The sequence below is a fragment of the Hibiscus syriacus genome, unplaced genomic scaffold, assembly GCF_006381635.1.
Source record: "Hibiscus syriacus cultivar Baekdansim isolate YM2019G1 unplaced genomic scaffold, ASM638163v2 tig00110415_pilon, whole genome shotgun sequence".
Classification (NCBI taxonomy): Eukaryota; Viridiplantae; Streptophyta; class Magnoliopsida; order Malvales; family Malvaceae; genus Hibiscus; species Hibiscus syriacus.
In genome coordinates this window covers 508,432-521,547 of record NW_024062729.1, presented here as the reverse complement: position 1 = coordinate 521,547, position 13,116 = coordinate 508,432, and the positions used below count along the sequence as shown (strand labels likewise).

Sequence of the window (13,116 nt, the reverse complement as noted above, 5' to 3'; positions counted from 1 at the left end):
TGATAATTTTTTATTGATTTTATTAAAAAAATAACTAAACCAATAACTTATTTCCTTAATCGTATATTAATGTTGCGTGATAATTTCCCGAATTTAGAAGCCATTGCATTGTGATTAATAGTCTGTAATGGGATGGCACAAAATTGAAGCTCCACCTCCCTTCCCCGTTTGTACTTTTAAGAATTGATTTAAAAACCTATTAAATGATTTTATTAGTTAAATACAGTATTATTTTCTGCAAAATTTTTAGATTTAAACACTTACATTTGTGTGTTATCGATAGGGTTGTTCAAATAGTTAAAATGGTCACTAATAAAATTGAATTACCATTAATCGAATCGAATAAAATTCGGCTATTTCAGTTGGTTAATCGAATTAACTGATTTTTTATTAATAATTTTCTACTTAAATTAAATTAAATATAATAGAAGTATTTATTTAATTTAGGTTAAAATTTAATTAGATATTAATAATTTAATGAGTGTAGTGTGGTTAAAAAATAATTGGGTCTTAATTATTAATGGGTTTAAGCTTAAAATATGTGTTTAATATATATAATATATATTTAATATTTAATAATTTCGGTTAATTCGATTAATTAACTGATTTCGAACCAAATTAATCGTTAACCAAATATTGGGGAAAACATTAACATTTTCCCGACAAAATTAATTCGGTTCGGTCGGTTAATTCGGTTAAAACCGAAAAATGAACACCCCTAGTTGTCGATAGATAAAAAAATTTAAACATATTCTAGAGTATAACATTTATAAATTAATACTCGATAAATTATTTATTTATTGATTAGTTAATACCTCTTTAAATTAATAAAATTATGAGATCCCATCATTATTAATTTATAGAAATTTTACTATATATTGTAACCAAAATTATTTAAAAAAAATATTTTCTAAATTGATTATTTTAAATTTATGTAATTTAATTATATTTTCTTATATTGTTTGTATCATGATTAAAATATTTAAATTTAAACATATAAAATTTAAAATTAATCAAACTAAAATGCATAGACTAAGGTGGTGTTTGTTTTCACTGTTTAAGGTCTTCAAAGCTCTTATGTTTGCGCCGCGCAGACCACGCGCAGACATTGGGCTTCGCAGACCGTTTGTTTTTAGAAGACAAAAGCTCTTCTAACGTCTGCACGTCCTCTTCTTGGCGCAGACGTAGACTTTTGTCTTCAAAACTCTTCTAACCTCTTCAAAGAACCATTTTTACTATTAATTTTTTAAAAATTATAAAATTTCATTAAATTAATGAATTATTACAAAATAGTCACTATAATGTTGTAATAAATTATAAAAGTAAAATTTGTATAATATTTATTTAATATATTTTTTTCAAATAAAATATATTAGATATCGTTGAGTTATATACAAATGATCATTTTCGTCAATAAAGTTTAAAAAATTATAAAATACTTATTAAATTTATTAAAAGATTATAAAATTATTAATAAATTTATCTAAATACTATAAAAATAATTATTATATTATCGAACTTTTATAATTTATTACAACATTATAGTGATAATTTTGTAATAATTCTTTAAATTTAATGACATTTTATAATTTTTAATAAATTAATAGCAAAAATGGTTATTTGAGTATAGTTTAAAAAAAACAGTTTATTTATATTTCAGTTTATTTTAGCAGTCTGCATACGTTAAAAAACAAACAGTCTTCTTCTTGCAGACTGCAGACTTTTGGTCCTTCTTCTGCTGCAGATGCCTGCAGACCTTTTACCTCTGTAAAAACAAACACCACCTAAATCTATTATTTATGTATAATACAAAGAGAAAATGCTAAAATTCAATAATAAAAAAATATAAAAGGAATGCATTATAAATTTAAAAACAAAATAAAAACATAGAAAAAAATACATATAGTGGCATTTCATGTGACAGTTCTATCGGAATCTACATTCATGCATAATTTAAATGGGTGTATTTTTTTATTGAAATATTATTATTAAAATAATTATTTTTATTATATCAATCTTATATATTTCTTAGATTTAATTTAAATTAATTATTCTTATTGTACATATTTTAATTATATGATTAAATAGTTATTTAGATTCTGGAAGAATCATAAGGAGACATCTAACTAATAAAGATGTGATTTACAAAACATTACTATATTTAAAATCTAAATAAAAAATCATTAGTACTATATTTTTCTTCGGTCTTTTTTAATATTTTTAGTATGTCATATAATATAAAGATATATTTAATTAATTACACTTTTTTACTTTACATGATATACTAAGTCAACATAAAGATATCATATTCAGAATTAACTAAACATAATTATTTTAAAATTTACCTGAACAATAAATGTACTAATTACACTTCTTCTTTTTTACTCTATATATCTAATATTATATTTTATCAAAATAAGTATCTACAATTTTATTCAATTATTATTTTACGACCGATATATTATAAAAAATTAATATTTATTCTACTTAATAAAAAATATTCAGATATTTATTTTTAATGTGATATTTTGGTAAAAGAACCCGGGGGAAAAACCAGCGTTTGGATCCACCGTTTTACAAAGTCACCTGACGGTGATGAGCCATTTGTTTTCTCTTTATGCCGTTTTCGGTGTTGACGCTGGCACGTGCAAACACTGTGACTTCTGCGAGAAAAATCTGGCAGTTTAGCTTAGATTAGTTGACAGATGTCGCTCAGCCAAATTTATGTCTTTACTCTTTAACAATAAAAAAATAATTAATTTTATATCAAAGTATTAACAAATTATTAAGATATTAATCCATGAAAAACTTATAAGTATATAAAAAAATTCACTTAATCACCGTTCGCATGCTTTTGCAAGTTTTCAATTTTGAGCAAGATGACGAGCTTTGGCTTAAAATTCACCGTCTGTAAATAAAGGTAAGCCATTCTTCCATCAAGTTCAATAAGGGAAGTTCTATAGTAAGGTATCTTAATATACACTTAAAAAATAAATTATTGATTTTATTATTATTTAAATAATAAAATCAGTAAAAAAATAATTAAAAATATTATTATTTTTACTTAAAACATTATTTTTTTAATATTTTCGATAAAAGTACCCAACAATAATAAAATCGGTAACGCCTAATAATATTTTTGATAATTTTTATCAAATCCGATCAAAACACCTAATAATAATAAAATCAATAGCGTTTAATAATATTTTCAATCTTTTTTACTGATTTTATTATTTAACGCCGCACGTGAGCATTTCCCGGGCACGTGAGCATTTCCCGTTCATCAATCATCTTCTTCTACATGTGATGTGATCTTCTGGGTATAATGGCCCCTAACCCAAAAACATAAGCAACATTAGCCAAAAAAAAAAAAAACAGTATAAATGCACACGTCTATTTGATATTTGGTGGTAATATAATAATAATAATAAAAATAATAATAATATTTTTTCAAACAACTCCCGAGTATTAGCTGAATCAATATGTATTAAGGGGTAGGGTTTGTAAATTCGGATATGGATTCGAAAATTAGGATATTTGAAATTTTAGATAATTAAAATAACGATCTGAATTTGATCCGAAAATTTGAATATCTGAATATCTGATCCGAATATATTATTTATTTTATCTAGAATTAATTCCATTTATTATATTAGACTATATATAAATTATTTCATAAATTAAGAGTATATATAAATTATATATAATTATACTGAATTATATATAAATGTACATTTTGATTTAATATATTTATTTTAAAAATTTTCCATAGCTAATATACTTATCATTTTACAAAAATATCTATTATATTGAATTATACATAAATAATAATAAAACATATATAATCACCTTAAAATAAAATTTCCTAGAAAGCTATGACATAATCCGAATTTAATTGATTGGCGATACACTTCATTTTTAAAAGAATTCATATTAAATATAAACAACACTTTAATATTAATATTATTCAAAAAATAAATGGACCGGATTATTCGAATCGAATATTTTTGCACACCCTTACCTCGTTGAGTGTTACTTTTGGATCATTTATTATATTTGGGAGTAAAATGTTTTCTAGGTGGATAAAATCGTTGGTTAACAAATGGTCAACGTTTTTTATTAATGTGATAGGTCTACATATCATGTAATGTCATCAAAAAAATATTTTTAAACTACTTTTAAATATTTTTTATAAGTGTATATGTAATTAATTATAATTATAGTTTACTCTAAAAATAAATTTTAAAATTCAATTTTCTATTTAGAAAAAAATTGGCATCCTTTAAAGAAAATTGATCTCATATTCTAAAAATGATTTAATGATAAAAAATTTAAAATTCAAATTTTCTATTTAATATTTTTTTTTCATATAATTTCTAAATTTGACCAGCTAAAACTGTTTTTTCTAGCTCCGGTCATGCCCCTTAAGAAATGTAGACAATAGTCGAATGAGTTGAATCAATAGGTGAGAGATTCCGCGATAGAGGAAATCTACTTAATCATGGATTCAAAAATATTTTTAAATATAATATATATTAATAACATAAATTTATATGTAAATAAATATAAAGAAAATTTTAAAATAAATAAGAGTAATAAATATAAAAAAAAATCAAGTTTTGAAGTTAACATTTTTCATGGGCCACCATAATATGTGACAATACCGGCTTATACTAAGAACAGCAGCTACACAAGGCGGCCCAAATCAATATATCGTGACTATGCCAATGTTGCTTGAATGGTCCACTTTTAATAAGCAGTGCCCGATTGATAAATGTGGGATAAGATAAACAAAGAAAAAGGAAGTTGCAACTAGGGATGGACATGTGACCCGAACCCGATGGGTTCTGATCCAACCCGATCGGGTTTTTATAAAAATAAATCGGGTTCGGGTCGGGTCTTTTTTTTATGTTCGGGTCAGGTTCGGATTTATGGTGAAAAAAAATATACCTGGAAAAATAAATAATTTTATCCTATATATTTAGGGATAATTACAATAATATCCCTCTATATATAATTTTTTTCCAATCAAATCACTGTTTTTATTGAATAAAAATATTTTTTTATTATTTCAGGTCGGTTTGGATCGGGTTTCTATAACATATATTCGGGTCGGATTGAGTGAAACCTTATTTTGATAGGGTTAAGTCTAAGGTGAAGGCTCTCTAATTTTTAGGTCGGGTCGGATAGACTAAAAACCCGACCTATGCTATCCCTAGTTGCAACTCAATTTCAAAGTCTCTGAATTTAAAAGATGGATGGATTCTCTTACGTGTGTATTGTCAAAAGGTAAATTGAAAGTGGGACATGGGCATATAAGAATGTCAACCAGAATTAATTAATTAATTAATTAAATTGCATTACATTGCTATTTTCTATACATTATCACCTTAATTAATTAATTAATCATATAGCACCAACATCCACACTTTTCCCCTTGAAAATCAGTCATTTTAATTCTATTTATTTATTTATTATGTATTTTTAGAAATTATTTTCTATTATAAAAGATATATTTATATAGATATTGGATAATGACCAATCAAAAGAGCAATCACGTGTCCTTAATTATTTATTTAAATAAAAACTATCATATTAATCGATGAATTTTAATCTATGTATCTATTTAGTCACTAAGTTTTAAAACTCTTTCATTTTAGCATTAAACTTTTGATGTTAATTTTTTTTTTGTTACTGGACCATTAAATCATTAATATCGAGATGATATGATAGTTTTGTATTTATTCAGAAGTAAAAAATAACATTTTTTATTATATTTCATCATATTTTTATGAAAATTATGAAATTTTCTTCGATTTTAGTTTTATTCGAAAATTTTAATTCTCTAACTTCTTTTGTGGTCACTCTAGATGTCGATAAACTCGTCTTATTGTCTTCTACTACTTTGTCAATTTAAATTTTATTAAGACCTCTTTAAAATCCACTAAATTATACACACACAAAATCATTTTTTTTTAGGTTTGGAGGCTTTCTCGAATTTGAGAGAATTTAAATGGTAGTACAAAAAAAAAATTAAGGTTGAGAAGCATTCTTTTGGGAATACAAACAATATATCTCGAAAGTTAGCTTCACTAGATCATCCTTTAAGGAGATCGATGCTTTAGAACATCAAATATATAGATAGATTTTCGTTAATTTTTAGTTATTTTTGTGAAAAATTAATCAGAGGAGAATATGAGGAGTGAAATACTAAAAATATGAACTTTTTGATGTTGATCTTATTGAAAATGATAATCAATGACTAGTGACGACTGACCGATAATTATGATCAAATATATTTTTTTATATATAGAAAAACATGATAGAAATGAGCACATCATCGTATCATTAACTATTTAATGATTCATCAAAGAAATCAATATCAAAAGTCTAGTGCTAAAATTGAAGCTTTTTAAATTTAGTGACTAAATCAATATGCAAACAAAAGTTTAATGACTAAAGAGACATTTTACTCTTTACTTTCTTTTGAAAATAGATTACTCTTTATTTAAATATTAATTAATGAAACATTATTTTAAAGTTACTAAATGATGGTGACGAAATACCAATAATAAGTTGGTCTACATTAAATTCTTTAAACAATGTTACATGTTTATATTCTGATATTGTAAATAAAACAAACTGAATTAAAAAAATCTCATTTACCTCTACGGTATCAATTCTAGATTATCCGATCTATTATTTATTAGAATATTAATCATGGAATTATATTAAAATCGCCTACGGTAGAAATTTCACGGTAATACGTTAAATAATAATTAAAAAATAATTAAAAAAAAGCAGTCAAAGACGCAATCAATCTGGCTACCTATTTGTTTTGCAAACATATTTAGGGTCCCTCATCATTCACTCGGTTTACATTTTATTTTTATGTTTACTAGAATGATTACGTGGAGCCTTGACCGTCGTCTGATCTGATTGGATCAGAATACTTTTCCAACAGAGATCTACGAATTTGGGCCACATAATTGTTCCACTTTCATCCCCTCTGTGTGTATAATACTATTAGGTGCGTTTGGTTCACGGAATGTAAGATTACGAGTGGGAAAAAAAGATTATCAGGGGATAGAATTACTGAGAATGTTGTATTTTGTGTTTAGTTGGTTCAGCAGGAATGTAAAATTATCGTGTTTGGTTAAAGGAATAAAAGATTATTAGAATGTATATTTGATCAAATTGTTCTTATTATATATTTATTTTTTTTAACAAGTTGAAAAATATTTATATATTTTCTTTAAAAATTTAAATTCATAAAATTTATATATATTTTTTTTACAAAATTAAAAAATATAAAAAAGGTTTAATGAAAGGGTAAAATTTTATTTTAACTCCTGAACTTCATATATAATTTTAATTATAGATTTTTTTTGTAAATCTAAAATAGTTTAAAGATAAATTTGTAATTTAACCTTCGTAGAATTTTTACTATTCAATAACAGAATAAGGATATTTTTGAAAGAAAAAAATTTAAGGGTATTTTAGTCCAAAACGCCGGTAATCCAACAATACCTAAGGAAAGGGAGGTAATGACATTCCCGGTAATATACCCCAAAAAATTCACTATTGATAATGTAAGATTACCGTAAATGACATTCTCAGCCAACCAAACGGGGGAATGTGGATTTCATTCTCATGAGAATCTCACATTCTCCCAACCAAACACACCCCTATTGTAACATTCCCTTACCGCTTAAAAGAGGGTATAATTATCCCGCCACTCCTATCCTCTTCGTACTTTTGAAATTTAATCCCCTACTTTTGAAAAATACAATCTATATTGCGCACTTTCATTAAAATATGTTATTTTTAAAAATAATTATTTTCATTATGAAATAAAGAAGAAGAAAAGGAAGTGCAAGACATGTGAACAAGAAATTGTCACGTATTTTTAATAATAAATAATTTTCTATTTATTTTTATATAAATAACGTATTTATTCTATTTTGCATTTTTTTTTATCAAAAGCAATAGAAATTTTATTAAGGAATTCTAAGAAAAATACACAATAAATCATTTTTGAAAACAATTATCAACAACAGAAGTACTGGATGTAGGCGAAGGGCTAAAGAAGCCCACCCAATAAAAACAAGGGTAAATTATGCATTTAATACCTAAATGATCAGTTTTGATTTATTTTAGTATGTAAACTTTGAATTTTTTTAAAATCTCACTTAACAATCAGTTTTTGTTTTATTTTAGTACTCATCATTAAAAACTTAACCCATTTAGTATCTAAATTATCCGTTTTGGTCCATTTTAGTACCTAAATTTTTACTTTTTTTTTCTAAAACTTAGTGTTAAATTGTGAACGGAGTACTAAAATGAAACAGAAACTAAACAATAGGTATATTTTTAAACGTTTTAAAAGTTTAGATACTAAAATGAACTAAAACCGATAGTTTAGATACTAAATTCATAATTTACCCTAAAAACAAATCAAAGCAACCTAAAAATAACAAAGACAAGTAGTATACACACGTTTTTCTTCTTCTTCTATATATTTACATGAATAACTAATATCTATGTATCTGTATAGTATATGATTTTATTATATAGATTTTGAGGTGTTAGTGGTGGTCCATCGAGTACAAACTGCTCATTTGCCTTGCATATCAAGCATCGCCGTAATTCTTCTCTCCTTGTTTCTCTTCCTTTCTCTATCTGCAAGCCACACCATCAATGGCGAAAAGAACAATCATAACCACTCCATCTCAAAACCCATGTGAGCTCTCTTCTCATCCTCTCTTTTCCCTTTTTATTAAAACCCTTATTTCATCATCTCTCTCTCTCTCCCTCCCTAATCTGTTAATTAATCACCTATATATATATATATATATTATGAACAAAAAGAACCGTAAATTTCCCCGTATATATACATATCGTCTTCCTTACTCAAAGCTTTTTCACTGCCACGTCTATCATCATATCATCAAATATTATATATATGTAAATGAAAAAAAGTTTCTTTTTGGGGTATATTTTAAGTATATAAAAGGAAGTATTTACGTATATTTGAAGTATATAGATACAGATAGGGGTTGGCATCTTGCCATGCTTTTGAGTGTGTGCCCTTAAGTAACAACACTCAAGACCGTTTTCTCTTTTTCCATGCTTTACTGGTCGGGTTTTTGAGCTTTAGAGCAAGAAGAATATCATTAAAATCTTTTCCCTTCTTTGCTTCAGTTAAAGTAATCGAATTCTGGTGTTGAGCGACAGTTTCTTCTCTTGATCCATAGTTCTCATCTGGGTTTTGCTTGAAATTCCCTGTTGCTTGATTGGTTTTTGGTGTTTTTTTCGAAGAGGCGCTTATGGTTTATGTTATAGAGAAGGTAAGTGGGAGGAAAGTAGAGGAAGAAGATGAACAAGAGTAACCTGGGCTCCGTCAGCGGCTCCGATCTCATCGATGCGAAGCTCGAGGAGCATCAGCTGTGCGGATCCAAGCACTGCCCTGGTTGCGGTCACAAGCTCGAAGGGAAGCCGGTAAGAATTTTTTGTTAAAGCCTTCTTTTTTATCTTTAGTTTTTGTTTTCTTTTTTTCGCTTTAGTTGAAACTTTTGATTGATATGAAAATTTGCAGGACTGGTTAGGTTTACCAGCTGGAGTTAAATTCGATCCCACAGACCAAGAACTGATAGAACACCTTGAAGCTAAAGTCGAAGCCAAAGACATGAAATCTCACCCTTTGATCGATGAATTCATCCCCACCATTGAAGGAGAAGATGGTATTTGTTATACCCATCCTGAGAAACTCCCAGGTAGCTCAGAATAATATATATATGCATTTTTTTATTAAAGTTTGTTGCACCTAAGTGAACCTAACTTTGATTTCTTTTGGATTTGGTTTGATTAAATTTCTTGTAGGAGTCAGCACAGATGGATTGAGCAGTCATTTCTTCCACAGACCATCAAAGGCCTACACCACCGGGACACGAAAACGGAGGAAAATTCAAACGGAATGCGACTTACAGGGCGGAGAAACGAGGTGGCATAAAACCGGCAAGACGAGGCCGGTGATGGTGAACGGCAAGCAGAAAGGGTGCAAGAAGATCCTGGTTCTCTACACCAATTTCGGCAAGAACCGGAAACCCGAGAAGACGAGTTGGGTGATGCACCAATACCATCTGGGTCAGGACGAAGAAGAGAAAGAAGGAGAGCTCGTTGTGTCCAAGATATTTTATCAGACTCAACCGAGGCAGTGCAACTGGTCGGATCGAACAGCAACGACGACGACGACAGTCGAAGCAACCAATGCGGTTGCCAATGATCCCGGGAGCTGTTCTTCATCAAAGGAAGTAATCCCTCTTAGAGATGAAGTGGCCGGTTCTACTGCCGGTGTCACCGCTGCTTTATCGAGTTACGCCGTTGGTTCTGCCATGGATATCCAACAATTAAAGAACGACCATTTCGTTTTCACCCCATTTACAAAAAGCTTCGACGAGGTAACATTTTTGTACATTCATCAACCAACACGAAATAAAAGCATAAATTGACATTGACATACGTGCCTTGTAATTTTATGCAATTTATCCAACTGGGCTTTTCTTTCGAGGTGTATGTTCCAGGTGGGGATCGGAGAAGCATCGGCGGCAAGGGAAGCCCCGACTCAAGGCCCTTGTCAAGATATACCGGAGCATCTCCGGCCACATCATATGGTTCAGGATCATCATCAGCAACGTCTACACCAACAACAGCACACGCATCACCACATGGCTACGACCGCCTTCCATATTAGTAGCCCGTCGCATCCCATCGCCACCATTATCTCACCACCTCCCCTCCACCACACCTCCATCATTCTCGACGATGATTCCTACCATGTCTCCAGAATAATGCTTCAAAACGAAAATTTCCAGGTAATCTCTCTCTCTCTCTATATATAGCACATTTTATATCAAATCAATTAACATCCATTCGATCAGTAGTTTAAACAAGCTCACATTGTTTATACATAATTCACTGTGATTACAACTTTGAGTGGTACTTTCTTTTGAAAAAATAAAAAACTAGTTTTCTGATATATATAATCTCTATGTACTCAGTAGGAACAACATGACACAGTGTTTTTCGTATGTATTCAACATTTTCATATTTAATTACGGTACTCATTAAGCTAAAGCACTTTTTAAGGTCAAATTATAAATGAATATATGGGGATGCATGCAGTTCCACCATGAAACTGAAACTCTGGGATTTTGGTGGGTGATAATGTAGTAGTAAATGTGGCAGACTCAATGTAGCCATGCTTACTTTTTATTGTCAACTAAATTGGGAACAATGAACTGTCTTTCTTTTTCTTCTTCTTTATCTTCTTTTTACTTTTTTTAATCCTTATTGTCATGATCCATTGTTGAAATGAATAAACTGCAGCAGCAGCAACAACAACAACAGCAGCAGCAGCATCAACAACAACAGCAGCATTATAAACTGGGAGGAAGGTCTGCATCAGGCTTGGAGGAACTGATAATGGGTTGCACTTCATCATCAGATAATAAAGAAGTGAGTTGGAACTTTTTTGATCCTGAAACCTATGAGCCTTGTCTTTCTCATATAATTACCAACTAAGCAATGGACTAAAGAAAGAAAAAAGTAAGTGAAGATTATATATATTTGAAAAAGAGAGAGAAACCAGAGTTCTTTTCTTTTTCTCTTCTACCTCTTTCTTCTTTTATTCCATCAGAGATTTAGCATGGCATTCAGCATCCTGTGAAGAAATGCACGTAGATATCATACTACAATAAAGTGCTGTCGAAGAGAGTGCATAGCCTTTTCAAAATGGTTTAATTCACGATTCCGCCCCTAAAAAATACCCGTTTTCTACTTTTGATACCTTGACACTTCTTTTATCCATCTTGCCATTTAAACTATCACTATGTTCAAAATCTCTCAAAAAAGTTAGTCACTAAAGAACATGATACTCGACACAGTCTTATAAAAAACTGTTAAACTCTTGCACCAAAATGAAAAAATAAGTATATTTTTGGGGGCAAATGATGAAATAAGCCAAAATTGATCAAACATACTTCTATCACTCTCATAATCAAATATATTAGAATGTGAAACTATGAAATCCTTGAAATGAAGCCAAATCCCTGAAAATTGTACTCCATGAAATACTTTTATATTTCTCTTTAGGACAAAAAGAAAAAGTAATTGGAAAACTAAAGAACCTATACTACTTTCCCTACACCACCTTTGGTTTTCATTTGAATACATGTTGCTTTACAAGTTGCTGTGAAATCCTGGAAATTACCCCACTTTGAAGCTATTTTTAAAGCGTCATATTAAAAAGAAAAGGTTCCAAAAAGCAAAGAAAAACAGCTAGTCAGTGAATAACATTCTTTTGGTTGGGTTCATGGGAAAGGAAGAATGATAAAAACATGCCTGGAAACCCTATTATCATATATGTAGCCTAATATAGATACACCAACAAACCATTTGATTGTTGTAGTTGGAGAGAAGACAAAAGAAGGCAGCTTCTTCATTTAGTTGTGTTTTGGTTAAAACCCTAATTATAAGTTGTGTTTTTCATTGCGTGAACATGGGGTTTTGTTGTTGTTTGTTTTGGAACAGGAATCATCCATTACAAACCCACATGAAGCTGAATGGTTGAAGTACTCTTCATTCTGGCCTGACCCTGACAACCAGGATCATCATGGGTAGAAGCAAAAAAGGAAAAATTAATGACAAAACAAAGAAAATTCCTTACAGACATCATTATTAGTATACTTGAAGCCTAGCTCTGGTCAAGTTCTTTTCATGGAGAAAGGCCAAAGGAAAAACAAACCATCTATTACTATAGTTTTTTTCCTCTCTTTTTTTTTATTCTAATGGGGGAGGACCAGAGGGACCTGGTTTATATAACTTTCGGGGTGTGTTTGGTCGGGGGAATGTGAGATTCCCATGAGAATGAAATTCACATTCCCTCGTTTGGTTGGCCGGGAATGTCACTTCCGGTAATCTTACATTACCAATAGTGGATTTTTTTGGGTATATTACCGAGAATGTCATTACCTCTCTTTCTTTAGGTATTATTGGATTACCGACATTTTGGACTAAAATGCCCTTAATTTTTTTTCTTTCAAAAATATTCTTATT

At 29.3% G+C, this 13,116-nt stretch overlaps 1 protein-coding gene across 3 annotated transcripts; it reads left to right on the top strand.

Moving 5' to 3' along the window:
• Positions 1–9,104: 9,104 nt before the first annotated feature.
• On the top strand, positions 9,105–12,884 carry LOC120124279 (NAC domain-containing protein 75-like). 3 transcript variants are annotated; one of them, XM_039142979.1, is made up of 6 exons: positions 9,105–9,501; positions 9,599–9,776; positions 9,883–10,460; positions 10,584–10,874; positions 11,410–11,517; positions 12,592–12,884. In XM_039142979.1, the coding sequence occupies exons 1-6, from the start codon at positions 9,379–9,381 to the stop codon at positions 12,679–12,681; spliced, it is 1,368 nt and encodes a 455-aa protein (XP_038998910.1). In that variant the 5' UTR covers positions 9,105–9,378; the 3' UTR covers positions 12,682–12,884. The 3 variants fall into 3 exon arrangements, with proteins under 3 accessions (XP_038998910.1, XP_038998909.1, XP_038998908.1); XM_039142978.1 differs by having other exon boundaries at positions 11,392–11,517; XM_039142977.1 differs by having other exon boundaries at positions 11,389–11,517.
• Positions 12,885–13,116: the final 232 nt, after the last annotated feature.